Raw genomic sequence first — 26,370 nt, 5'->3', positions numbered from 1 at the left:
TAGTTTATGTTCAAACATATAACACTAAACATGATGGAACCGACACTGAACCACCATTACTTACATTTTCGACCACCACTGTTGTTGTACGCGACAAATTTACACAGTGAATATACAGGAGCTATCCCTTTCGATTTATTGATAGAAAAAAATAAACTAATCAATAGATTTTATATACTTAAAACTTTTACACAACAAAATGCATGAACTGAAGAATCCATGTGATATAAAGAATTAAGTACAACTAAGTTACGTACAAAAATTGCGATAATCTAAAAGACAGACAAGATACTAACACTCTTACGCCATTGTCAATTCAACATTTGATGCATCCTTGAGTTTGCCGGAACCTGCATAATTATATATAAGTATGTTCAATGACAAGCAATCAGAATAGTAACAAATTTTTTAACTTGCCACATTTGATCCTGTCTTACTGCCTTGTGAGGATTTAGATCAGTAAAAGTAAATTATTTGGCAGGGCAAACAAAGCTCTCACCTCTCTTCTTAAGCTTATTTCGGAAGCTTCTTTTCCTACTAAATGCTGTTTCCTGTAACCATAAACAAATTATTAATTCCAATTATAACTGCAAAAGGTGCAAACTGGAAGTGTATGGGATGTATTTGGAATTTTTTGTGACTAATATGCATGACCAATCATCTTTCAGAATAATAACTTGCTAAAAGATTTTGCAGCACCAATCATCCAACCAAATGTTATAGTGTTTGGAGGAGAGAGGACAAAACAACAAAATTATTTCTGCAACATAACACTGAAAGATCCCAAGAATTACCATAGGTTGACCCAGTTTTGCAGCCTGATGAATTGCATCAACTAGATCCCTATTAGAATGTGTGTACAAGCTAGTGATAAGTCCATATTGGCCAGCTCGAGCTGTGCGACCCACCCTATGCAAGAAATCCACAGCAGAAGTTGCAAAGTCGGCCTATAGAAGAAAACATTGCAATTAGGCAGTAGGAGTTAGAAGTCTGAATTCAACATTCCTGAAAGTAATTTTCTGCATTAAATTAATCATATTTGAAAATGTTTGTTCACAATATACCACATAGATAATCTCGTGACCTGTTCTCACTCTTTCAGCAACTGTAGTGGCAAATTTTATGTCAAATGCATGAATCCATCTTTTCATTTTTCAAAGCAATAGCATCAGTTGGATTTTCATTTATTTGACAAATGCATCCAATAAAAGAGGCAAGATACCAGGCTGATGTGGAAAAAGAAAAAGCACCTGAATAACATGTGAAACATTAGGGATGTCAACACCACGTGCAGCGGCATCGGTGCACACCAGAACTCCACCTTTCTGTTTGAAATCAGCTAAGGTTCTAGCACGCTCCTCCAATGACTGATCTTTGTGGTATCTGTAACATTCAATCCCAGCTCTCTGCAATATATTAGCCACAGCTTCAACAGCCTCAACAGTGTTAGCAAACACCATGGTTCTAGTTATATCAGTGCCATGATCCAACCCTCCAGGTCCAAAATGCTGGTTCACAGCCTCTATGAGTGCATCCACCTGGCTGTCAACTGTGACTTCAATCCACCTCTGCTTTAACCTGAAATGCAAGAAAAACTAAATTAACCTAATACAGATCTCTCAGAATGAGGGAGAAAATGTGTACAGCACCATGTATAAAGCCATGCATATGTAAGACAAATTTGATCCATCCTACATTGATAAGTTTAAAGAGCACCAAAACCAACAGCAATTTCTTGGTAAGACTACATGTAGCCTAGGACCTGCTTGAATTGGGAAAACAAGTTCCACCATGTCCTAAAGTTTCAAACTCTTCACCTGCTATGGTAGTTAAAGCACATTATTCTTGTTTGGTGTCTTTATGATGTCAAATCAATTCGATATCAGTAACACATATTTTAGATAACACAAGATGCTGCCAAGATGATTTATGAGCTTAATAAAGCAAATTATCAGCCTGAAGGCAGTTAAATTTACTACACAAGATTTTTCTTTAAAGACAAATAATAAAATTTACCAAAGAACAAGATGAAAAGGGAATAAATGGACGTAACCTGGGATTATGACAATGTAGATAGGTTCCACTAACCCAATTTGCATCTGGAAACATATGTTTCAGAACTGCCCCAGAAGTCTTCTTTCCATTAACAGGAAGGGTGGCTGCAACAAAAATGTATTGTTTACTGCGTTCATAAATCTTTCTCACTCTCCTCCAGTCTCTTCTTTTATCTGAGACAGTTTCGATTTCAATTGTTGAGTCAACATTAGCGTCAATATCAGAAATTTCCTCTCCTTCAGAGATGGTATCATCTTGAAGGTCTTCTTCATTGTCTAAATCAGAATGTGAAGGAGAATCGGAATTTAATTGTGTTGAATCTTCAAGCCTAGATCTATTCGTTTGAGACAATAGCTTTTCATCAAAACGGAGCATGTGTAGCAGACGAATAACTTGATTCTGGAAGCTCCCACAGAGAAGCATATCTGCTTCATCAAAGACCTGCAAGTTATTTTAAAGACGAGTCAACTATAGACTTGTTAATTTCTCACAAAGGAAAAATGAATTATTTGACAAAGAAAAAGTACATACTACATATTTCACAGCCCTAATAAAATCCAAGCGACGCTGTTTTTTAGAGTCCATATTGTTCAGAAGAGCAGCTGGGGTGGATACAATAATATCTGGTTTATTAACTGGCCAACCCTGCAGTCAAAGCTTCTAATATGTAAGGGCTCTGGATACAAGCTAACATGAGAAAAGACATAATAAACAATGTTGTACAGTGCCTACAAATTGCATCTGACAAACTGCAAGAAACCCATTCAACAAAATGTACAGTAGTCATTCCACGAAGATATGCATACAATATTAATTAGACAAATCAGAGAACCAGTACCTGTCGTCCACAGACACTTGTAACTCTCAGAAGTGGTTCCCCATCATCACCCAGGAGACGATTAGCCATTTGGACTACTTGTTCACAGAGCAACACATTTGGGCAAAGTACAAGGGAAAGCCTATGGGGAGAATTCGATCCTTGATTATTATCAGTTTTCCCTGAATCATTAAGTGCGCAGCATAGTTTATCAATTACAGGAGCTAGGTAGCCATGTGTTTTACCACTACCAGTTTCTGCTGCAATCACCACGTCCTTCCCCGAAAGTATGGATGGAATGCAAGCAGCCTGAAACAAAATTATCAGAAATGAAATAAGAATAACCAGAAGCTGATATGACGGAAAAAAAGGAGTAACCAGTGCTTGGTTCACTTCAGGAGTCTTGTAGTAGTGAAGTTCTTGTGGAGATGAGTGGGGCTTCTGATCAATGATTAGTATGCAAGTATACTGTTTCTTTTCGAGATTCTCCCTCATCCATGATTTCCAATTAGAAATCAACTTAAATTTTAGACCTTTCGATTCCTCTTTTTCTTTCCATTTTTTGAAAAAGCAAAAACACATCAAGAAAATAACTGATCATTCTCAGATAAACAAAGTATGCCAAATGATTAAGAAAACTAAATAGAAGAAAATCTCAGATAAACAAAGAAAATGCTCCATTTTCTGTCGCAGAATATGCATAAAATCACTAAAGTGCTAGAAACAAAAGCACCTGAACCAGAGATGGTCGATCAAATCCAGAATTGTACAGAGCCCGGGAAACTTTATCGGATAAACCGAGAGACCGCCAGGAAACAGTGTCGTCAGCGAAGAATGTGTCCCCTCCTTTTCCATCTGCTGCAACAGTAGCAGCACTAGTAACGAAACCCCGAATCCATTTCCCATTTGGTTGATTGAGCCATAAAAAGCGAAATCTAGGAGACGAGGACGGTGAACAATTAGAAAGAACTGAAAGTGAGCGCTTAAAATAGGATGAGAGCTTAGGTGTCGATGATACTGATAGTCCGTAAAAATGGAGAATCGACGCAGAATGATGCAAAATCATTAGCTTTTATTTCGAGATGGATGTTTCCTTTCAATAATATGATGAAATGTTCAAATAACTGAGCTTGTGCTGCAAAAGTTGCAATAGAGAAGATAGAGGTTTAGGGTTTAAGCAGCGAGAAGACTCAATTTTTTCCACCGTTTGTTACAAAACGGTGACGTACTATCCAATACTACAGTCCATCTACTCTTCGGACAATAGCCTATAACGAATTGACATATGGCATATGCGGTCAAACTCCATTGACTTGTTCGTAGTCAACGTTAACTAAAGTGACACATTTGACATTTAATAGGTCGTTGTACCAAAGAGTGGGTAGAAACTGTAGTACTGGATTTATGTTTCCTCGGTGAAGCTTTCAGTTCTTTTTTTCCGTTTTTTAAGGGAAAAAAAGTGAGAAACACCCGGAAGAAGAAAAACAAAAAATTGAAAAATGGTGCGAAAGCCAACCAGAAATCGAGCTCCGTCTCCTGATCCAGACGGAATATTCCAGGGAATGGTCGTTTTCTTGGTCGAAGATGGTGTTAAGTCACGTCGATTGCAGGTTTCATTATTGTATCTTCTCGTTTCTCGGTTCCAGTATAGCATGTTTTGGCGTATTCTACAATTTTTTGTCTTATATTCGAAAATATTAACTTCCATTTTAGCATATTAATCTCTTGTTTTTTTTTTCTTTTGCGTGTGAAATAAGATTTGGAAGCAAAAGCTGGTGCAAATGGGAGCTATATTTGAGCAGCGCTTGTCAAAGAACGTGACTCATGTGTTTGCTATGGACTCAAGTGCTCTTCTTGGGAAAGTTAGCAGAGAACACTTGTCTGGCTTTAAAGGAGTGAGTTCTCAATCTCTGTTTTTTTTCCTTTCCTTATTCTTTTCTTTCACTTTTTTTTTTTTTGTAACCAATCACATTTCCATTTACAATAGTTCAATTTAGTAAGGTAACTGATGACTATGTCTCAATTTGTAGCAGGAACATCGTGCATTAAGTTTGGTATATAAATGACCTTTTGATTGTCAGTTGCCATGTCTTAACACAATTCAGGTTGAGCACATGCTAACCAATAATCAAATAATAATTTTTGTCCAACTTTAGAAAATGCTTGGTTAGGCAACAAAAAGAGTTGGCCTGTCATCTATGGTTCCTTACTTTGTCTGTTTCTATTTGCATTAGCTTTACATATAAGCTTCTGACTGCATCTTGCGGTATATTCTTAAGTGGCTAGTATCAGAAAAACATAGAGGTGAAAAGGATATCTGGATAAGCTAAGTTTCTCGTCTATATTTATGGTTTCTGGGATCTAGTTTTCATGTTTCTACATAGCTAACTCTGAGAAAAGTTTGTTATTATGCTATAAGATTGTTCAAAGCTTGATGATTCATGTCTTCTGCTTGCTGCAGCGTGTTTTAAATTATCAATGGCTAGAGGATAGCCTGAGATTGGGGGAAAAAGCTTCAGAGGATTTATATGTTATAAAGATGGATTTGGAGGGAGAGAATCCGGTAGATTGGTCTTCCGTTTCTGAGCCAGCCAGGGGAAGCACTCTTACCAATGAAGAACCATCACCTTCTAAGAAGATTAGACCCTCACCTGAGGATGTAAAAGGTTGTTTCACAGAAAGCAGTGGAGAAAGTAAACCTCCATACGAATCACCAAATACTTCCAGAGGTTCTGACGGCTCACCTTATTCTCCAAGCCTTACAGACAGCAGTCCAAATAAGAATGTAAGAATTAGTAACTGCTACTGAGTTTTTGCCAAGAGAGTATAGACAATAAGCATTGCATTTGTAACCGTGATAGTTATCATTTGTGGTGTATCCTTCAAGTCATCTCATAATTTCATGCTTCAATTTATTGCTAATTAGCGTGCTTGCAGTCAGCCTTGCTATACAATCCACCTGATCTAAACAGAAACATCACCGAGATATTTGGAAAACTCATGAATATATACAGGGGTGAGACTTGTATCTACTATTTGTCATTTTCCAACCAACTTCCCATAAGTCTGACATATTTTTTTATTTCTTTTCAAAAGCATTGGGTGATGATAGGAGATCATTTAGCTATTACAAGGCTATTCCAGTCATTGAGAAGTTGCCATTTAAGATTGAAAGTGTCGATCAGGTCAAAAACCTGGCTGGAATTGGGAAGTCCATGCAAGATCATGTAAGTGAGCATGTTGACTTGCTTTCTTGGTTTCATATGTTGGATAGAACAGAACGAGAGCATATAATGATGCAATTGACAGGTTCTTGCTTTTGTAAATGTGCATTTGAACTGCTACTTAGTAAGACTCTTCTACCCTGGTTTTGCTTATTCTTTGATAGAGCATGTCAATGAGAAATGCATTTGGTAAGTCATTGATTTTTGTAATGAGATTACTTCTTTGGTTACTTAACTTTACGCCTGGTTATATTTCATTATGTTGCATCCTTATTTCATTCCTCTTTTATAGAACAAGTGATCAGCATTTTGCATTACTTGTGGGATCTTATGTGTATGAGGGTTATGAAGTCAAATATTGATTGCTTTTTAAACTTAAGCTTTAAACAATATATCTTCAAAATCATGTTGATAAGTTTGAAAGACTAAGGGGTAAGTGGAATTTGCTCACAGATTCAGGAGATAGTAACTACAGGGAAGTTATCCAAGTTCGAGCACTTTGAAACAGATGAGAAGGTAATGTGAAGTTCTGTAAAATGACTCTGGAGTGTGTTTAAGTTTCCATAAATTAAGCTTCTTATGGACTATGGCAAAAAGTGAAAGATGTATGTCCACGATGCCCCTACTTTCCCCCTCCCCACCGTGGCCCCCCCCCCCCCCCCCCCCCCAAAGCACGCGTGTTTTCCTTGTATTCCATGAAGTTTTGATTTGAGATGATAATTTCTCGGCAAAAAGTAAATCCATTTGAAGGTTTTTTTTAGAAAATCCTACTGAAAGTTTTGAATTCCTGATGTAGGACAAACAGAGTTAAGTTGTCCAATTAGAGAGTTGGGGATAAAAAAACCTACATGTTACACCTAGGGATTTTTAGACATCACATTTAAGAAGTCCTAGGTATCATACTTAAGGGTTTGATTGCATATCACAACTAGAAAACTGAAAAAGTTTCAAAATATTATTAAATACTTAAATAAATTAACAAGTAAAACTACAAGTTAATTAGATAATAATCTCTAAACAACTATTTCTAAGTAGAATTAAATTAGGAAATAGTAAACTAATAGAATTAGGAGTATTAATCCTAATAAAAATAAGAAACTAATACTAATGATGTTAAGGATTCTAATGAGAAAAGAAATGTAAATTACTAAAATTATAATAATGCTCCTAAGTAATATAATAATAGATTCATAAATAATATAATTGTTTTACATTTAATATAATTACGATTCCTAATTTATTTAGAATTACTAAAACTCATTCTGCATCATTCTCCTTTAATTGGAGAAAACTTTTCCACGAGTTTTGAAGTGGCGAGCAGTGTAGGATACTCGACGTTCCCCTTAAAAATACAGTAACCCTTCTGCTTGATCATTTTTCAGCTGCAAACACGATGTAAACATGTAACCTTTTACGAGTGTGGAATCCTAATGCTATGATGAAATTGACATATTAGTTAATTTGTGCTTCAAGTTTCTCCTTGCATTGATCTTGTGTAAAACTCCCCGGTAGTGAAAGATCTTGAACAATTTTAATATTTTTACTCTTAGGAAAACATGACAGTTCTTCTCGTTTTTTCAATTTTGATGAGCTCCTTCTCTTTATCTTTTCCATTAACTTTAGGTGCTTTTGGACATTTACATTTATTCACTTCTTCTGTATTCAGAAACTTCAAAACTATATCTTCTATGCCATGCATAAGACAATAAGTGTTAGTAATCCCATCATACTGAGCTTTTCGATTATAAAACTGAGCTTGACCTAGAACAATATGTGTGGATGTTGTGGATGCAAATATGGAAGGCGCAGCAAGAATAGGAAATTAACGTTCAATTAAATATGGTATCTTAATTAGTATTAAATTCCTAAATAGTTAGAATCTTAATTAGTAATAGATTCCTATATAGTTGAAATTTTAATTAGTATTGGATTTCTAAAAAGTTGGAATTTTAATTAGTATTAAATTCTTAAATAATACATATATATTTTTCATTAGTATTTGATTTTTAAATAGTGTAGGATTTCTAATATTTTATAAAATATTTCTAATTAAACTTAGATTCTAAATTAAATTAATATTTTTAAATAAGAATTGTAACCTCTATATGAAGGGAAATGTTCGCTATTGATAAAATAAGTCAGAATATTAGTTTAAACTACGAGATTGGAGCTCTCTCTAACGAGATCCAAGATTAAACTGTAATCTATTTTCATAAAAATAGGTCACTCAAGAAATTGCAATAAGGAGAAGAAACAGATTCTAGAACCGAAAATTCTAGAAAATCGCCCAGTGACAAGATCCTGGTCTCGGAATCATAACAGTGGACATCATGAGAACTATATCACACAAAGTTGGATCGCTATAAGTACCATGAGAAATAGAAACAAGACTTTTTTGAGTTACCAAAATTCTCAATTTATTTGTCCTCGCTAGTCTTTATGGTTGGATATGCGGTTGTGTTAAAAGATTGAGTTGTTCAAATGTAAATATTGAAACAAGATTTCTGCAACTTTCTTCGTGAATGACAAGTTTCTTATATTTTTTTCACAATGGGTTACACTTTGGAGAATTAGAAAACACTTTGGATCCTTTTCTATGCTAATAGTATAATTGTGCTAAACTACAATCAAGAACGACTTATCAATCCTATCATCCTTGAGTAATGACTCAATCTCTCCCTCACGATTCCACATGCTTTAAACTTTTTCCTTCACACTTTTGCAAAAGATATTGCACTAACTTTTGTGAAGAGATTGCCAATTAGGAAAAGCAAACATAATACCTGGGATCCTGCTACAATCAGTTTGAGAGAGGATAAAGCAGTCTGGCCAACCCGGCTTGGTCAACCCCAATTCAAAAAAGTTAAACAAAACATGCTTTTGCAATGTTTACTCGCGGGTGCACATATGTGGGGTTCATGCTTGATTACAGTCACCGGACAACTTGAATCATTGGTCAATTGTCTTAAATGGAGGTGGCAGTTGCTGATCAAAGGTCAGTATAAGACACAGTTGTGTAGAAATACAGGAGAGAGGCAGCGGTGGGGCCGGACCTCGTTGGCGAGTGGCATTTTCTCTGGGTTGGTTTTGTGGCGGGGCTGGGTCTGCCAATGCCAGTTAGAGCCTTTTGAAGCTAGTGGTAGAGGCTGTGCCGAATACCTCCAGGCAATGGCTGGTGAATGGAACTGGCAGCCGTTTTAGGATTTCTATGGATTTTTTTTTTGCGATATTTTTTTTCCAGATGGGTATGGGACTGTTTGGGTATAGTATTTTGAGAAGTTAGGTATAGGATTGTTTTAGTTTTTTATCCAATTAGAGGGTTGAGGATAAAAAAATTAGATGTTACACCTAGGGTTTCTTAGACATCACATCTAAGAAAATCTTGAGCATCATACTTAAAATTTGATTGCATCATACAACTAAAAAATTGAGAAACTCTCAAAATATTATTTAATATTTGAATGTCCCAATAAGTGAAATTACAAACTAGTAATAAATAAAATTAAAATAAAAAATAGTAAACTAGTAAAATTATGAATACCAACGCTAATAAGAATAAGAAATTAATATTAAGAATATTAAGAATACTAATAAGGAAGAAATTTTAAATTATTAAAACTATAATAATATTGCTAAATAATATAATAATTTATTACTAAATAGTATACTGTTTTATATGTAATATAATTACATTTTCTAATTTATTTAGAAAATCTAGTGCTAACTCATTCTGCATCAATTCCTGAGTTATAGTCTCCTTTTCTTATATCGACAAATTCTTTACCACAACTAATCATGGGAGAATGAGAAGCAAAAGTTCACCCATATATTGCAGTTATTTTTGAATTTATGGAATGCAATACTCTGTGCCAATATTCTATACTAAGTTGTTGGTTAATTTCACCATCTCACCTTGGTTGGGATGGGTATGTCCCTTCCTCTTTCGCAAGAGTTAAGGGGTTCTACACTTATGAAGCCCTTTGGGGCCATAAAAAAAAAATTGTTGGTTACTTTTTGTCCTTGAATAGTTATTTCTCAACCATTTCTAGGTACGGTCAATCAATTTATTTGGGGAAGTTTGGGGTATTGGTCCTGCAACTGCATTGAAACTATATGAGAAGGGACACCGCACACTTGTGGATTTGAAGAATGAAAATACATTAACAAATGCACAGAAGTTGGGACTGAAATATTTTGATGATATTCAAACAAGGATTCCACGTCATGAGGTCTGGTTATTATAATTCATCTCTCCTCATATTTTCTGGTTCTGCTTTTGTTCAGAATGTCTCATGTTTTTTTTAACGCAGGTTCAAGACATGGAACTTCTGCTACAAAAAGTTGGAGAAGAAACTTTGCCAGGGGTGAGGACAATAAGTTATTGACTGGACTGGTTTTAAGTGAACTTTTGATTAGACTTTTGGATATTCCTCTGACTGAAACTAGTGGTGAACTTTAGTGGGTTGTACTTGTTATCTTTAGGATGTGGCTGCATGAATTGAACAAGCGAGTAATAAAAAAATTAGTTGACTGCCCGTCTTTGTTTTAAATTCTTCATAGTAGACTTATTGTCTCTGATTTTCTTTTGTTTATCCCTTCTTTAAGAAAATGAAGACTAAACAAAGAGGAAAGTTAGCAAAAATGTAAAATACATGTTCACCTGCATATATGTGTGCCATAACGTTGAAAATTCTGTAAATAAATGTTATTGTAAAGAAGGTGGTATAAGTGCAACCAATCTGATACTTGAACTTTTTGCTTTGGAAAATTGAGGCCCACGGTAAAGATTTGAGGATTTATGGTGATCTCTGCATGTGTATTTTTGGGTAGCCATGGGGCAGGGTTTAATTAAATGGACTGTATTTGGAGTATGTTCATATGCAAATGCTTGATACAGCAATTTGTTGAATTTTCAGTTCCATAGTTATCAGATGTAAGATGTTCCATACCATTTGCATTTTCTGGTTGATTGCAATAAGCTTTTTGGTTTTCTGGTTGCCTGGATTATCTAATGGATATAACATAAGCCAGAATCTTTCACTTTTACTAACATGCATATTTGTTGTGTGTACCTAATGTAATGGTTTCATGTCTCTCTTTAAGGTGGTTATTCTTTGTGGGGGATCATATAGACGTGGGAAAGCTTCTTGTGGAGATTTGGACATTGTAATTACTCATCCTGATGGAAAAAGGTATAATGATTACTCATGCTGGTGATGTTGTTTATGTTTTAGAAATAAGTACAGAATGCCTGGCTGTTCTCTGAATAGAAAGAGTGTCACTTTTATCCAGTAATTGATAACTACAGAATGAAGGCAAAGATGGTATAGATTTTGTTATAAGGTTAATCGCAAGAGAAAGCAAGTCTCATCTGTTAACATCTTTTTGACTCAGAGAAATGCAAGACTGAATATTCAACCGTTGGAAGAAGGTAAGAGCTAATAAGAATGGTAAAGAATAAATTCCATGGTCAGTGAGTGAAGTTGAAGAATAGGCCTCTATGCTTTGTTTTCTTGTCTCCATTTTGTCAGTGAATCTTAAAACCTGGGAGACTAGACTCTGTATAAAACAGCATAAATACAAGAACTTTTATGTTGATCGAGAACAACTCTAAAAAGGTTTTTATTTTATGACATCAAGCAGAAAGTTTAGTCTGTCACTACCATATCCCATTTTTCTCAACTGTTTTTTTCTTTTTAAAAAAGTTAATCGTCTGCTTTTCTTCTGTAGCTGTTTTTCTAGTTTTGTTTTCAATGGTGATTTAATTTGTGCTTTGTCTGCAGCCATAAAGGATTTTTGCAAACATATGTGAAGCGATTAAAGGATATGAAGTTCTTGAGGGAAGATTTGGTTTTCAGTGTTCATAGTGAGGAGGTAATAAATCTTCAGTTAGCTTGGTTCTAACATGATATTAAATTTTAGAACTTTACAGAGAGAAAAAGGAAGATTATATGTCTTTTTCTTTCCACGGTGAAGGTAGAATGTTGAAGATCATCTTGTTTAATTTTTATTTTCTAGCTCATGCATATAAGGAACTGTATAAAATATAATAATTAGAAAAATAAATTAGGATTAAAAATGGTTATTTACAACTGTTATGTGCTGTAAATGGAGGAACCATTTACAGTTGTTATGTGCTGTAAATGGAGGGAATCACCAACAAATTTGTTACAACAAATTTGTTCTTAGAAACAGAATTTTGTTAGGTTTCTCTTCAGAATTTGTTAGGTTGTTAGGGCAGTAGACTTGTATATATATGTGTGGAAATCATTCATCAAAAGAATGAAAGAATATTTTCTCTCAATTTTCTTCATGGTATCAGAGCCATACCTGATCCAAAAAGAAATTGATATCAAACTCTGCTGAGCCGTAATAAAAAATGGCCTCGGGTGAGTTTCCATCCTCTCCACCAGAAGTTTCCTCTGGTTCTTATCATCACACAGCAACAATCAGAGCTGTGAGTGAACTACCATCATCCTGTATCACAGGACATAAACTCGATGGCAGCAACTTCCTTCAATGGTCGTCGTTTGTCCGTCTCTTCATCCACGGAAGGGGGCGTTATGGGCACCTCACTGGCGAGCTCATGCCTCCTCCAGCGTCCGATGCAAATGCACAAACTTGGGAGATCGAAGACAGTATGGTCATGTCCTGGCTCATTATCTCAATGACTTCTGAAATCGGAGAGAATTTCCTTCTCTACGAAACTGCTCATGAAATCTGGAAGGCAGCACAGGAACTCTACTCTAGCAAGCAAAATACCTCTGAATATTCGAAATCGAGTCAACTCTTCATGACCTTCGACGAGGAGAACTCAGTGTCACCCAGTATTACAGTATCCTTAGTCGAAATTGGCAGCAGATGGACGCCTTCGAAGAGTGTCACTGGAATTGCCCCGAGGACGCGAAAAACTTCAAAGTCTTTGTGGAAGAAAAACGAGTCTTCAAATTCCTGCTAAGGCTAAACAAAAATCTTGACGCGATTCGGGGACGTGTTCTGAGCACCAAACCCTTGCCGAGTCTTCGAGAAGTTTTTTCTGAGGTTCGACACGAGGAGAGTCGTCGGAAGATCATGATGGGAGAGAATGACCAATCTCACCAGACTGAAAATTCTTCAGTTCTCACAACCCGAGCGATTGACAGTCGAACGAAGAAGACAAGGCCCTGGTGCGACTACTGTCGGAAGCTAGGGCACACTCGGGAATGTTGCTGGAAGCTTCATGACAAGCCAAGTGACTGGAAACCACCTTCAGGTGAGTGGAAAATGTCGAAAGCAGAGACCTCCAGTAAACTTCGAGGAAATCACGTGACGGCTGAGGAAGTAATTTTTGATGAGATGGGAAAAGACCTATTTACCCCTGAACAGTTGGAAACCCTCCAACAAATCTTGTTCAAGAAATCTCACTTAGTTAGTGCCTCTGTGGCACACAAAGGTAATAGGTTTATCTGCTCTTTTAGAAAAAGGACAGGTGTGGGTGGTAGACTCTGCAGCATCTGATCATATGAGTGGCGATTTCTCAATATTCCAAAATTACAGAAGATGTGAAAAAAATATTTCAATCAGAATTGCAGATGGTGCTCTCTCAAAAGTAGCAGAAATGGGCTCTGTAAATTTGTCTCCAAATTTGACTCTCTGTTCAGTTCTCCATGTTCTGAATTTGGATTGTAATTTGTTGTCTGTCAGTAAATTATGTGAAGATTTGAAATGTGCTGCGAAATTTGTTTATAATATGTGTAATTTCCAGGATTTGGACTCGGGGAAGACGATTAGCAGTGCTAGGATGAGTTCGGGATTATATTTGTTTTAAGTCAATACCTCTAAAAGATAAACTCACAATGCAGTATGTGAAAACTCTGTTCCTATTTCCAAAAATAATGATCATGATATTATGTTGCGCCACTATAAACTAGGACATCCAAAGTTCATGTATTTAAAAAGGATGTTTCCACTACTATTTAAAGGAAAAGATCCAGTTTCATTACAGTGTGAAGTTTATCAATTTTCTAAACATACTCGAAGTTCATTTCATAGTCTACCATATAAACCATCTAAACTATTTGCATTAATTCACAGTGATGTTTGGGGCCCTTTCAGGGTTTCCAACGTTTCCGGAGGTAGGTGGTTTGTATCTTTTATTGATGACCATACAAGAATTACTTGGGTATTTCTCATGAAGGAAAAATCTGACGTGGGATCCCTATTTAAAAAATTTCATACAATGATTCGAACCCAATTTTATGCTACCATCCAAGTATTGAAATCCTACAATGCTTGTGAATATTTTGAAAATACTCTTGAAAAATACTTTACTGAACATGGCATTATTCATCAAACCTCCTGCGTTCATACTCCACAGCAAAACGGCATAGCCGAAAGAAAAAACATACATATTCTTGAGGTTGCTAGATCTCTCATGTTCACCACACATGTACCAAAATATCTTTGGGGAGAGGCTGTCCTTACAGCTACCTATTTGATTAATCGGATGCCCTCCCGTATTCTACAGTTTCAATCATCATACACTATCCTCTCAAAAATCTTTCGTGATTCTCACATCTTAAATACTTTGTCACTTAAAGTATTTGGGTGTTTAGCATATGTCCACATTCATAAACATCTTCGTGGGTACTCAACAAATCAAAAAGGATACAAATGTTTAGTTCCGGAAACCTGCCGATTTTATAATACCATAGACGTCACCTTTTTTGAGAATCAACCATTTTATCCCATCACTGATATTCAGGGGGAGACATTCTCTTAGGAATATCAATTGTGGGATGTGTGTACCATATCTCTACCCCTCAAAATCCATCACCAGACAAACCTTCCTTGGAGATTGAACCTGAAACCTCACAAAAGAAATCAGAACCAAAACCCTGTTATAGAAAGCACATTACCTGCAGCGAGTGAGTTACGTGTCTATACAAGAAGAAACAAAGGAAAAGCATCTGAATCATCCAAGCACTGCCATGAATTCCCCACTGATCCAGGTAACGTAATCTCTATACTAATTCTTGATTCCGTTGATTCTGATATTCCTATTGCTTTGAGGAATGACACTCGAACATGCACCAAACATCCTATACAGGACTATGTTTCATTGGACAAATTATCCTCAGAACATCATGCTTTTGTGAGCAGGATAGACAGCAGTTCACCTGAACCCAGAACAATACATGAGGCCTTGGAAATTCCAGAATGGAAGTTAGCTGTCCTAGATGAGATCAGGGCATTTGAAAAGAATGAGACATGGGAACTAACTGATCTTCCTCCAGGAAAGCGTCAAGTACTGTAACGGCCCCGGAAATATTAAAATGAAATGAGTATTTAAATATATCAAATGCGGAAGCGAGATCAAAATTTCAGTTAACATCCCTTACACGAAAAACCAGAAACGTACTTAAAATATAAAAGATTAAACTAACTAAGAGAGAAACTCGAAAATAAAACTATGAGTATGACTACAGAGTCTCTAGGTATCCCCTTCGTCATCCTCCTGCGGAACGGGCTCGGGAACCATGTCTTCCTGATCTGAAATGGTTAAATAAGGAGTGAGCTACACTAGCCCAGTAAGAACATCACGATATCTCACCGTCACGGAGGTAAAGGTGGGTAGAAAAATACAAAAAGACCAATGGAGCATAATTTACAATAAACTCGTTTATTAACATGAAAACCTTTACCATCCACTTACCTTGGTGGAATTTATGAAAACAATATGAGAAAAACAATAACATCATCATAATCATTGAATAATCTAAGCTGTAAAACATAACACTTATCACGCCTCTTGTAATTCAATCATTGTACAACATATTTTTTTCTCATTTACCAGCCTACTAGTATCCGTGGGGGTCCATAGGGGTTCCGCTACCCGTTAACCTTTAACATTCATAATCAGTTTTCAGGACCGTCCCCATACCCCGTCCGGTATGGGCGCCAAAACCATAAACCTCAATACCCCGTCCGGTATGAGGGTGAAACGGGCCGTCCCCATACCCCGTCCGGTATGGGCGCCAAAACCATAAACCTCAATACCCCGTCCGGTATGAGGGTGAAACGGGCCGTCCCCATACCCCGTCCGGTATGGGCGCCAAAACCATAAGATCTCCATACCCCGTCCGGCATGTGAGACCACAATCCCGGTAGGGTTCCCTACGGACCCGGTCCGTCCACCATCTCCCAGGATATCTAGTCAGGCTGACCCCCTCATACAATTATCAGTCTATACAATGTTTCATTTCCCTTTTTCCTCAATAAGCATCATCAATTCACATTTAAACAAGCAAATCGTAATTCATGCCGAACAGCCAACATACAGTATCAGTTCTTCAGTCATTCAACCCATAATTAATAAAACAGTAATATATGCATTCGAAACTATAAAATGAACACATCAAACCCCATAATGCATTTAAAGCTGTAAAACAGGCCAAATAACAGTAAATCATCAATCATACTAGACTCGGGCTCCATTAGCAACCTTAAGCAATTTCACACATGCGTTAATTCAAGAAATACCGTTTTATCATTTTGAACTTTAATACCGTGATAGGAAATAGGGTGAGGGGTCCTTACTTGTTTTCGAGATCCGAATACGATTCACAGTGCGCCTGCAGGCCGTCCCTAATTTTCCCTGAATTTTTCCCGGGGAACTGAAACACACTAACAGTACCTGCACGTGTTCCAAAAAAAAATCCAAATTAGGCCCAGGGCCCCTTTCGGACCAAATCGCAACTCCGGCACGGCGGCTCCGCCGTGCTCCGGCGACGGCGCCGCCGCTGGCGGCGGCGAGTCGCCTCGGGTTGACTGTTTTCGGCCGTTTTCGGCCGAATTCGGCCACACTCGCATTGGTCCTTGTCAGAAAACAACCCTAGGGCCCTCGGGGGGCCAAAAAATCACGGAAAAACGGAGCTTACCGGCGGCGGCGCTCTCGGGTGCAGCGGCTCTCCGGCGAGGTTCGTGTTTTGGTGATTCGGCTCCGGTCAACCTGTAGAGAAAAGAATGGTGATCACGGTGATATAAAAATTGCATCGAACGGAGGCCGGGAAGGGCCTCGTCGGAGGCAAAAACCGAGAGGGGGCGCGGCGGCGCCGCTGGGCTTCGGCCGCGTATTCCGGCCGTTTGGCCAGGATTTCGGCCTCGATTTGGCCATAGGAGGAATCAGCGGGGAAAAACGAGTCGGGGGTATGAAATTTACCTCAATCGGCGGTCGGAAATTTCCCCGGTGCGGCGGCGAGTGGCGGCGGGTGGCGGCGGTCGGCCTCTGGTTCGTCTTCTCCGGCGAGCGGCTGGCGGCTAGGGTTTTTGGTCTGGTGTGGAGGTTCTATTTATAACCCCTTGCCTTTTGATCACAGCCGTTCATTTCGTTTTAATCTGGGCCGTTCGTTTTTGATTGAATCTGGGCCGTCCGTGCGTTTGAATCTGGACCGTCCGATCGCGTGATTGATCTGGGCCGTCGGATCGCACCCACGCGGATCGCCAACGTGGCTCCTTTCGGAGTGACGCGATCTTGCCACGTGGCAGGCCCTGGTTGGCCGGGACTGCTGACGTGGCTGCTGACGCGGCTGCTGACGTGGCTGCTGACGTGGCACCCCCTTTTTTTTTTTTTTTTTTTTTCCTCCTCCTTTCCGGGTGCTACAGTCAAGTGGGATGTAAATGGGTTTTTACAACTAAATATAATCCAGATGGGAGTGTGAACAGGCTTAAGGCCCGCCTGGTAGCCAAAGACTATACACAATCATATGGTATAGATTATCAGGAGACGTTTGCACCAGTTGCCAAGCACAATACTATTCGAGTATTCCTCTCATTTGTATCTAATCTTGACTGGCCACTGTATCAATTAGATGTAAAGAATGCATTTCTTAATGGCGATTTGGAAGAAGAAGTGTATATGAATATACCACCAGGGTTCGAATTAACTGACAACTGATAAATTGAAGAAATAACTCTATGGCCTAAAACAATCTCCAAGAGTATGGTTTGACAGATTCACAAGAGCTGTAAAACATAAAGGATATAAACAATGTTAATCCGACCATATATTGCTCGTCAAACATTGCGTATCAGGTAAAAAAACTATTTTGATTGTATATGTTGATGATATCATTCTTACAGGAGATCACCTTGAGGAGATTTAAAAACTTAAAGAATTCCTGTCCAAAGAATTTGAAATAAAAGATCTTGGAGCACTAAAGTACTTCTTCGGTATGGAAGTAGCTAAATCAAAAAAAGGAGATCTCAGTTTCTCAACGAAAGTATATTCTGGATCTCCTAAAAGAGACTGGGATGCTAGGAAGCAAGTCTGCTGACACCCCTATGGACTCAGTCATCAAACTTGGATACAGAATCAATAATAAAATGGTTGACAAAGGGAGATACCAAAGACTTGTTGGAAAACTTATTTACTTGGCTCACACAAGACCAGACATCAGTTTTGTAGTAAGTACAGTAAGTCAGTTCATGCATCAACCAACAGAAGATCACATGAGTGCTGTGTATCAGATTCTGAGGTATCTCAAGAAAACTTCAGGATAAGGTTTATTCTTTCAAAAAACAGACAGAAGGGGTGTTGAAATTTACACGGATGCGGGATTGGGCAAGTTCTACAAACGACAGGAGATCTACATCAGGATATTGTACCTATGTTTGGAGTAACCTAGTTACCTGGAGAAGTAAGAAACAGTCTATTGTGTCTCGCAGCAGTGCAGAATCTGAATTTAGAGCGCTTACTCATGGTATTTGTGAAGGTGTATGGTTGAAGAGAATATTTGAAGAATTAAAAGTTCTCAACAATATGCCTATGAAAGTGTGGTGCGACAACCAATCAACAATTAGTATGGTCAAAAATCCAGTACATCACGATAAAACTAAACATGTAGAGATTGATCGCCATTTCATTATAGAAAAATTGGAAAATGGGACTATAACTCTGATGCATATTTCAACCAATCAACATATTACAAATGGAGGGAATCACTAACAAATTTGTCCTTAAAAACAGAATTTCGTTATGTTTCTCTCCAAAATTTGTTAGGTTGTTAGGGTAGTAGACTTGTATATATGTGTGGAAATCATTCATCAAAAGAATGAAAGAATATTTTCTCTCAATTTTCTTCAGGAACATCTTAATATAATGTAAATTTTGGAGAAAAAATAATAATTTTATTTTTCAAAGTTTAGATTATTACATCTGAGATATTTATAGAATTTTTAACCTATTAATTAAGAAATAACTATTTTATTAGAATTCTAATTATATGAGATTTTTATTCTATTAAAATTCTAATTACATAATAAGTTAAAATAATAAAATATTATATTCTCCTCAAATTGGTGTCAAGATATCACACATGCCCAACTTGCAGATCAAGTTACAAACCCTAGGTGTATACTCGCGGAAGAGCCAAAAAAGGACCATAAGAGGTTGGTCGGAGCGGCTTGTACGCAAAAGAAATGGATTTGCACCGGATCGTAAAACTAGAGGAGTGCGCACGCAAAAGATCCATAAAGAAAAAGGACCAGAAGAGGTTGGTCGGAGCGGCTTGTACGCAAAAGAAATGGATTTGCGCCGGATCGTGAAACTAGAGGAGGGCGCGCGCAGAAGATCCAGAAAAAGGACCAAAAAAATGTTGGTCATAGAGGCTCGCGGATGGAAGAAGCAAATATGTCTGGTAAAGCAGCAACTCGACTTGGCTCAAAACAACTCGAAGTCGGTTCAAAAAAGGCTCGAAGTCGGCTAAAAGAGGATTTGAACTCGGCTCAAAAATGGCTCAAACTCGACTCAAAAACGGCTCAGGCTCGTCTCCTTCTCTGGACAGAACTGACTTGCCGTGGTGTTGATCTTCTTCTTCCGCCGCGTCGTGTATCAATGGCTGTGCAGATCTAGATCCAATTCATGAAACTGGAAAACAATTGGATCAAACCTTCTGTTCTCTCTGATCTGGTGGAAAGTAAAACTGAAGCAAGCTGATTGGCAACCAAGAAGCCTCTGGAATCAGAATCTTTTGGTTAGACGCAGGTGCAGATGCACCAGGAAGCTGAAGCCGGAAAGTAGAAGCAAACGCGTCGGTTATCTTCTGGTCAGACACAAATGCCGATGCACCATGAAGCTGAAGTCGGAAAGCAGAAATAGCGAAAATCGCAAATCGGAAGCTGAGCGAAGGAACCAATCAGAAGCTATGCAAAGAAGCAGAGATCAAATCAAAGGTCATACGCGAACTAGTTGCTGCATGCGAAGGAGTCAGACACCGTCCGCAAACCATGCGCGAAGGAACTGAATGAAGAGTTGTGGCCGTTGCGCAAACCAGAAGTGACGAAATGGCTTGTGGTTGGATCGAGTGTGCGCAAACCAGAGAAGAAAATACTACGAACCAGAGGCCATGCTTGAGGAAGCAGCAGGAACAGCCGAGTGCAGTCGAAGCAGAAAGATCGGGTAGGCCGCAGACACTCACCGGAACTTTGGCGGCAGGCCACCGATAAGGTTAGGACTCCATTTGGCTGAGTGGTGAGAATATTCTAGGGTTTTGAAAAAAAAAAATCTTGAAATTAAAAACTCTAAAATACCCTTATTTTTCCTCTGATACCATGTAGATTTTGGAAAAATAAAAATTTTATTTTTCACCATTTAGCTTGTTACATCTAAAATATTTATAGAATTCTTAACTTATTAATTAGAAAATAATATTCTATTAAAATTCTAATTATATGAAATTTTTATTCTTGTAAAATTCTAATTACATAATATCAATTAATTAAATAATAAAATATCTTATTCAACACATACAAGATGAGCCAAAATACTGATTTGATCCCTATATTATTTTAAAATATTTAAATTAGTTCATATACTTTTTTTTTACTATTTTAGTCTTCATACTTTTAAAAAAAATTATTTCAGCCCCTGACTATTAATGGTGTTAATAGAGGTGTCACGTGATTAAGGTTAGACACATGACACATTCAGTTGGGATTTCCTTCACTTCAAATGTCACATGTCTGGGTACATGGCATATGAGGTGGCCTTTTTAATTTTTACAACATAAACTGGTCTAATACAAAAAAAGACCGGAGCCACCGAGTAAAACCCTAAATTCCCAAATTCTCATATTTGTTGTGTGATTGTTCCTCCTCATGCTCTCACTAGTCTTGTTCACGATCTCACTCATGTTCACTTCAAATGTCACATGTCTGGGTACATCACATTTGATGTGGCCTTTTTTATTTTTACAACATAAACTAGTCTAGTACAAGAAAAAGATTGGAGACACCGATTAAAACCCTAAATTCCCAAATTCTCATATTTATTGTGTGATTGTTCCTCCTCATACTCTCACTAGTCTTGTTCGTGATCTCACTCACGTTCACTTCAAATGTCACATGTCTGGGTACATGGCATTTGATGTGGCCTTTTTTATTTTTACAACATAAATTGATCTAGTACAAAAAAAAAGACAGGAGCCATTGATTAAAACCCTAAATCCCCAAATTCTCATATTTATTGTGTGATTGTTCCTCCTCATACTCTCACTAGTCTTGTTCGTGATCTCACTCACGTTCACTTCAAATGTCACATGTCTGGGTACATGGCATTTGATGTGGCCTTTTTTATTTTTACAACATAAATTGGTCTAGTACAAAAAAAAAGACAGGAGCCACCGATTAAAACCCTAAATCCCCAAATTCTCATATTTATTGTGTGATTGTTCCTCCTCATGCTCTCACTAGTCTTGTTCGCGATCTCATTCACATTCACTTCAAATGTCACATGTCTGGGTACATGGCATCTGATGTGGCCTTTTTTATTTTTACAACATAAAGTCTAGTACAAAAAAAAAGACCAGAGCCACCGATTAAAACCCTGAATTCCCAAATTCTCATATTTATTGTGTGATTGTTCCTCCTCATGCTCTCACTAGATTCTTGTTCGCGATCTCACTCACTGGTGCTTCTCCCTCGTTGAGTCCATCTTGTCCCTTGTCCCGTTCTTGTCCCTCATCGGGCTCGCACTCATGGGTTCTTGACCCTCGTTGTGCTCTCATTCACCCGTGGTTGCTTGTCCCTCTCACTCACTCCACTGTCTTCCTCTAGAGTGAACGGCAACAAGTGTCTTGCTCACTCCGTGTCTTCCTCTCCAACAAACATTAAACAAAGGGAGTAGGAGAAGGTTAATTGGCACAAGGAACAATGACAATCTGGCACTGCACAACGCATCACTGCCAGCGTCATCAAACATGTATTGGGATGTGACTATTACCAGATAGTCGCAGGTGGTCGCGTGAAAAGAGAAGAAGCTCCTATTAGAGTTGAAGGTAAAAAGATTTCAGAAGAGGAGGGGAAGGATTTTGGTGGCCTCTGTCTGGGTTTCTTTTGGAAGGGATTTCAGTGAGCTATCTCTCTAAAATGGTTTTCCTTGCCCTTCTAGAAGAAGACAGAAGAGAGGCACAAATCTGATTTGCCATCGCAAAAAGAAGCAAAATCCCAGAAGGATAGCCATTTGCGACCATGGCAGATCTTGAGTCGTACAAGAAGAGAACTATGGAGCATGTGAATTGAAAGAAACTGTTGCTGAAGAGACAATTTGGTGTTCTGAGTTGAGGTTCTAAGGAGGAAGAAGAGAAGGAAGAGAGAGAGAGAGAGAGAGATGATGAACCAGTGTGATTTATTCCACTTAAACAAGTTCAGGCCAGTTTACCCATGGGCTTTTGTTTCCACGTTGTTCACTACGTGGGAAACCAACCAGCAAATAGAGTGCACACACATGTCGACTCAATGACACATGTGAAGCACAATGATGCTGTAGAAAATCATGAAAGAGTAGTTTAGTAATTTTGTGTGAATTTGTTGTGGACAGGTGGGAATGTCCGCTACCACAATATTTTTTTTTTCTCTTCATTCTGTTAGGATATTTTTTGGGTACTAGGTGCCTATATAATGTGACCCCCTTTATTCTGTAAGCAAGGAAAATCAGAGAAGGAATTCTTTTCCTCTCGAAAATCTTCATCTTCCTTCCCTAAAATCTTCAAATGCCATTTGAAGGAAACTAACGAGAGGGGACTGATATGAATCATTTTTGAAAATATAGGGATTAAAATAGCCAAGAAAAAAGTACATGCTTCAATTTGAATATGTTAAAATAGTATGGGGAATCAACCTAGTATCTTGGTTTACAAAAAGACAAAAAAGCTACATTTAATAATTATAATGAATCCATAATCAACACAGAATATGCAGCCGCTACCCAATTATTTGATCACAAAGGTGAAACATCAAGAAAAATACCGGAATCCTCTTGACTTTCTTATATCACTCTTATCGTTATAAATCCTCTGTTAATTGTTCCAGACTCCTGATCAAACACCATTTTCAATGCACTAGCTGTTTCCTTGAGTTGACTCTTGAAGTACATTCTAGATTCATATTCTATATCAAGTGTATATCGTTATTACTTAATTTGGTTAGATTCACATTTACTGAATATAATTAAAAAAATTGAGAAAATTCTCTGACATAACAACCTTCTGAAAGATGAAGGAAACTACTGTGATCCTCTTGACTCCCTCGTATCATCCTTATAGCTGTAGATCCTCTGTTAACTTGTCCAGACTCCTGTTCAAATGGCAATTTTCAATGCACTATCTCTTTCTCTCCTTGACTCTTGAAGTACATTCTAGGTTCATTCCAGTGCCACATGTCTATCACTTTACTTAATTTAGCTAGATTCACATTTACTGAGCACAACGAAAAACTGAAAAAAGTCTCTTGCACGACCACCCCTTGAAACATCAAAGAAACTACTACAATCTTCTTGATCCCTTCTATTATCCTTTTAGTTGTAAATTCTCTGTTAACTTTTCCAGACTCCTGTTCAAATGGCATTTTCAATGCACTAACTTTTTCCTCTCCTTTAGTCTTGAATTACGTTCTAGAGTCATTTCTGTACCATGTGTATATCACTTTTCCTTAATTTGGCCACGTTCATGTTTACTGAGTATAATGAAAAAACTGAAAAAATTCACTCGGGCAATCACTCTTTGAAACATCAATAAAACTAGTGGAATTCTCTTGACACCCTTGTATCATCCTTATAAATCTTCTGCTAATTTTTCCAGATTCCTCAAGTGGCATTTTCAATTGACTAGCTGTTTCCTCTCCTTGACTCTTGAAGTACATTCTAGATTCATATTCTGTACCATGTGTCAGTGGATTTCCTTTATTTGGGTAGATGCGTGTTTACTGAATAATGAAAAATCTGAGAAAATTCTCTTTCACAATCACTCTGACTCTAGCTCACTCTCACAACAGTCTCTCACAGCTTTCCCATTTCCTTACATACAAGAAAGAAAGAGAGCTGTTCATACCTAACCTTACTAAGTTTGTACTTACGAATTCCTACTTGAATTCCAGCTTGGGGAACCCCAAAAAGGACCATTGATGTATGTGTGTTATCTTCACAGGGTACTGATTCAGGTGTTGACACATATTTTGGTCTGTGCACATATCCGGGACGTGAGCTGCGACACCGTATTGATTTCAAGGTAATTCTTCCAATTAGAATACTAATAGTTTATTATGTAGGTGATCCAATAAAAAGGAAACCTCTTTTTCTTTTTTTAATTTAGTATCATGGTTCCCTAGCCATCCCTATGAATATAAGGTTTAATTCAATACTCAGCTGATTTATTTTTACATTGCTGTTAATGTGCCGGTTGTTACATGTAAGGTTGTAGAAATAAACATGATTGATTAAGTGGCGCTCTTGAAAATTTCTATCTCATAGGTATATCCAAGGGACATTTATGCATTTGGACTAATTGCATGGACTGGGAATGACGTATTAAATAGGAGGTATGTTCCCTTTGTTAATTTTTAAAAGTGTGCTGATTGTGACTTATCATTAACATTTCTAACTTAAAGCAGGTCCTAGAAGAAAGCATATATCAAGATATGAACTTTTTTCTTTTTAGTATGTCTATGTACTTCTGACTACTTTTTTATCTGGACTTTTTATTGGCTTGCTTTGGTTATAACGAAGTGGATGTTTCAATTCTCAGTTTCTGCATGTGGCCAATGCAGTTCTCTCTAATAGTGTTTCCATTGTCGGTCCATGATAGAATCCTTCAATGGGATTAACCATTGAAAATTCAGTTGCTAGATGGTTGTGAATTTTGTTTGTTTATTTTTCTTGGTTAGTCTTGTCCTGATATTTGGTATTTATGCGAAAGGTTGAGACTGCTAGCTGAATCAAAAGGGTTCCGACTTGATGATACAGGGCTTTTTCCTGCTACTCATGGTTCAGGGGGTAAACGGGTAAGAGTTAATTGGCTTTTCAGCATGTTCTTTACCTAAATGTTCTTTCATTATTTGTTTTAAGTCGGTATTTGTGAATTCTATTGCAGGGAGGAAAAGGCAGTGCAAATTTGAAATTTGATACTGAGAAAGAGGTGTTTGATTTCCTCGGTTTTCCTTGGCTTGAGCCACATGAAAGGAATCTCTGAGGTTTAGAGTTTCTGTAACATCTGTACATGAACACTCCAAAGGTCAGATTCTATACTTGGGTAGAGTAGGTGAAACGGGAAACTATGCTCACTATAGTCCTATTTTGGTCACATAGACACCAGTTGGTCTCATGCTGAGCTTTTGAGCCTCTAGATTTGTCTAGCACCAAGTCCCTTGCTTTAAGTTTATATTGTATATAAGGTGTAAATATTGTCTTTGTTGAGAGTGATTGTCCTGCACCTTTGTGGTTGTGAATAAATCTGGAGCTATACCACTGCAAGTATCGCTTACTAATCTGGTCTTCATGGACTCATATAACGAGAAGACAAATGGCAGAGAGGAAGCACGGCGAGAAACAAAGAAGAACAATTCAGTTTCTTTCTTTTCTGCCATGCCTTCCTGATCGATTACACAGGTATGGTTCCATTACAATTTATCAACCTAGCTAACAACTGATATATCAATTAGGTTTTATTGATTCTGTTATTTCCCTCCCCTTTTTACACATGACCTGGACATGCCGTTGTGTGATGTAAATTTTGAGCGGAGGCAAACATGAGAGTGTCGATACCAGCGTCCTTGGCAAACTGCAATGCTTATTCTTCAGTTATATGAAAACTTGGTTAAATTTTGAAGCAGGACGATGCCAAATGTAGTAAGAGTTGTATAAATTTTCATGTACATTTTACCAAAATTAAATTAACTAAAGTATTTTTTATTTACATTTGTCAACTTAGCTTGTTATATGTATCTCTTTAAAAATCTTTAGGATTA

The 26,370-nt window shown here is 37.6% G+C and overlaps 2 protein-coding genes across 3 annotated transcripts; one reads left to right on the top strand and one right to left on the bottom strand.

Moving 5' to 3' along the window:
- Nucleotides 1-152: 152 nt before the first annotated feature.
- On the bottom strand, nucleotides 153-4,064 carry EMB3108 (DEA(D/H)-box RNA helicase family protein). The gene is made up of 8 exons (XM_022052769.2): nucleotides 3,606-4,064; nucleotides 2,894-3,181; nucleotides 2,587-2,700; nucleotides 2,054-2,496; nucleotides 1,251-1,578; nucleotides 795-947; nucleotides 500-551; nucleotides 153-350 (listed from the first exon to the last, which is right to left on the bottom strand). The coding sequence occupies exons 1-8, from the start codon at nucleotides 3,936-3,938 to the stop codon at nucleotides 301-303; spliced, it is 1,761 nt and encodes a 586-aa protein (XP_021908461.1). The 5' UTR covers nucleotides 3,939-4,064; the 3' UTR covers nucleotides 153-300.
- Nucleotides 4,065-4,277: 213 nt separating this feature from the next.
- Nucleotides 4,278-26,314, top strand: POL{LAMBDA} (DNA polymerase lambda (POLL)). Of its 2 annotated transcripts, XM_088210224.1 has the most exons (15): nucleotides 4,278-4,482; nucleotides 4,630-4,767; nucleotides 5,334-5,657; nucleotides 5,810-5,888; nucleotides 5,969-6,099; nucleotides 6,550-6,612; nucleotides 10,146-10,325; nucleotides 10,407-10,460; nucleotides 11,200-11,288; nucleotides 11,880-11,970; nucleotides 24,555-24,635; nucleotides 24,878-24,945; nucleotides 25,323-25,407; nucleotides 25,497-25,637; nucleotides 25,922-26,314. In XM_088210224.1, the coding sequence occupies exons 1-14, from the start codon at nucleotides 4,372-4,374 to the stop codon at nucleotides 25,593-25,595; spliced, it is 1,593 nt and encodes a 530-aa protein (XP_088066350.1). In that variant the 5' UTR covers nucleotides 4,278-4,371; the 3' UTR covers nucleotides 25,596-25,637; nucleotides 25,922-26,314. The 2 variants fall into 2 exon arrangements, with proteins under 2 accessions (XP_088066350.1, XP_088066349.1); XM_088210223.1 differs by having other exon boundaries at nucleotides 4,279-4,482; nucleotides 25,497-26,314.
- Nucleotides 26,315-26,370: the final 56 nt, after the last annotated feature.

Source organism: Carica papaya, chromosome 8, assembly GCF_054855325.1.
Source record: "Carica papaya isolate Zhongbai chromosome 8, ASM5485532v1, whole genome shotgun sequence".
NCBI classification, from domain to species: domain Eukaryota; kingdom Viridiplantae; phylum Streptophyta; class Magnoliopsida; order Brassicales; family Caricaceae; genus Carica; species Carica papaya.
Note: the sequence above shows the minus strand (reverse complement) of the source record. Positions and strands in the feature narration are given on the sequence as shown.

What these genes read in the sequence shown, in the direction of transcription:
- EMB3108 (XM_022052769.2), bottom strand. Translation starts at nt 3,938, where the DNA reads ATGATTTTGCATCATTCTGCGTCGATTCTCCATTTTTACGGACTATCA. An exon ending in TTAGGGCTGTGAAATATGTA is followed by an intron (nt 2,497 to 2,586) that starts GTATGTACTTTT and finishes AATAACTTGCAG; the next exon opens with GTCTTTGATGAAGCAGATAT. An exon ending in CAAAACTGGGTCAACCTATG is followed by an intron (nt 552 to 794) that starts GTAATTCTTGGG and finishes TTATGGTTACAG; the next exon opens with GAAACAGCATTTAGTAGGAA.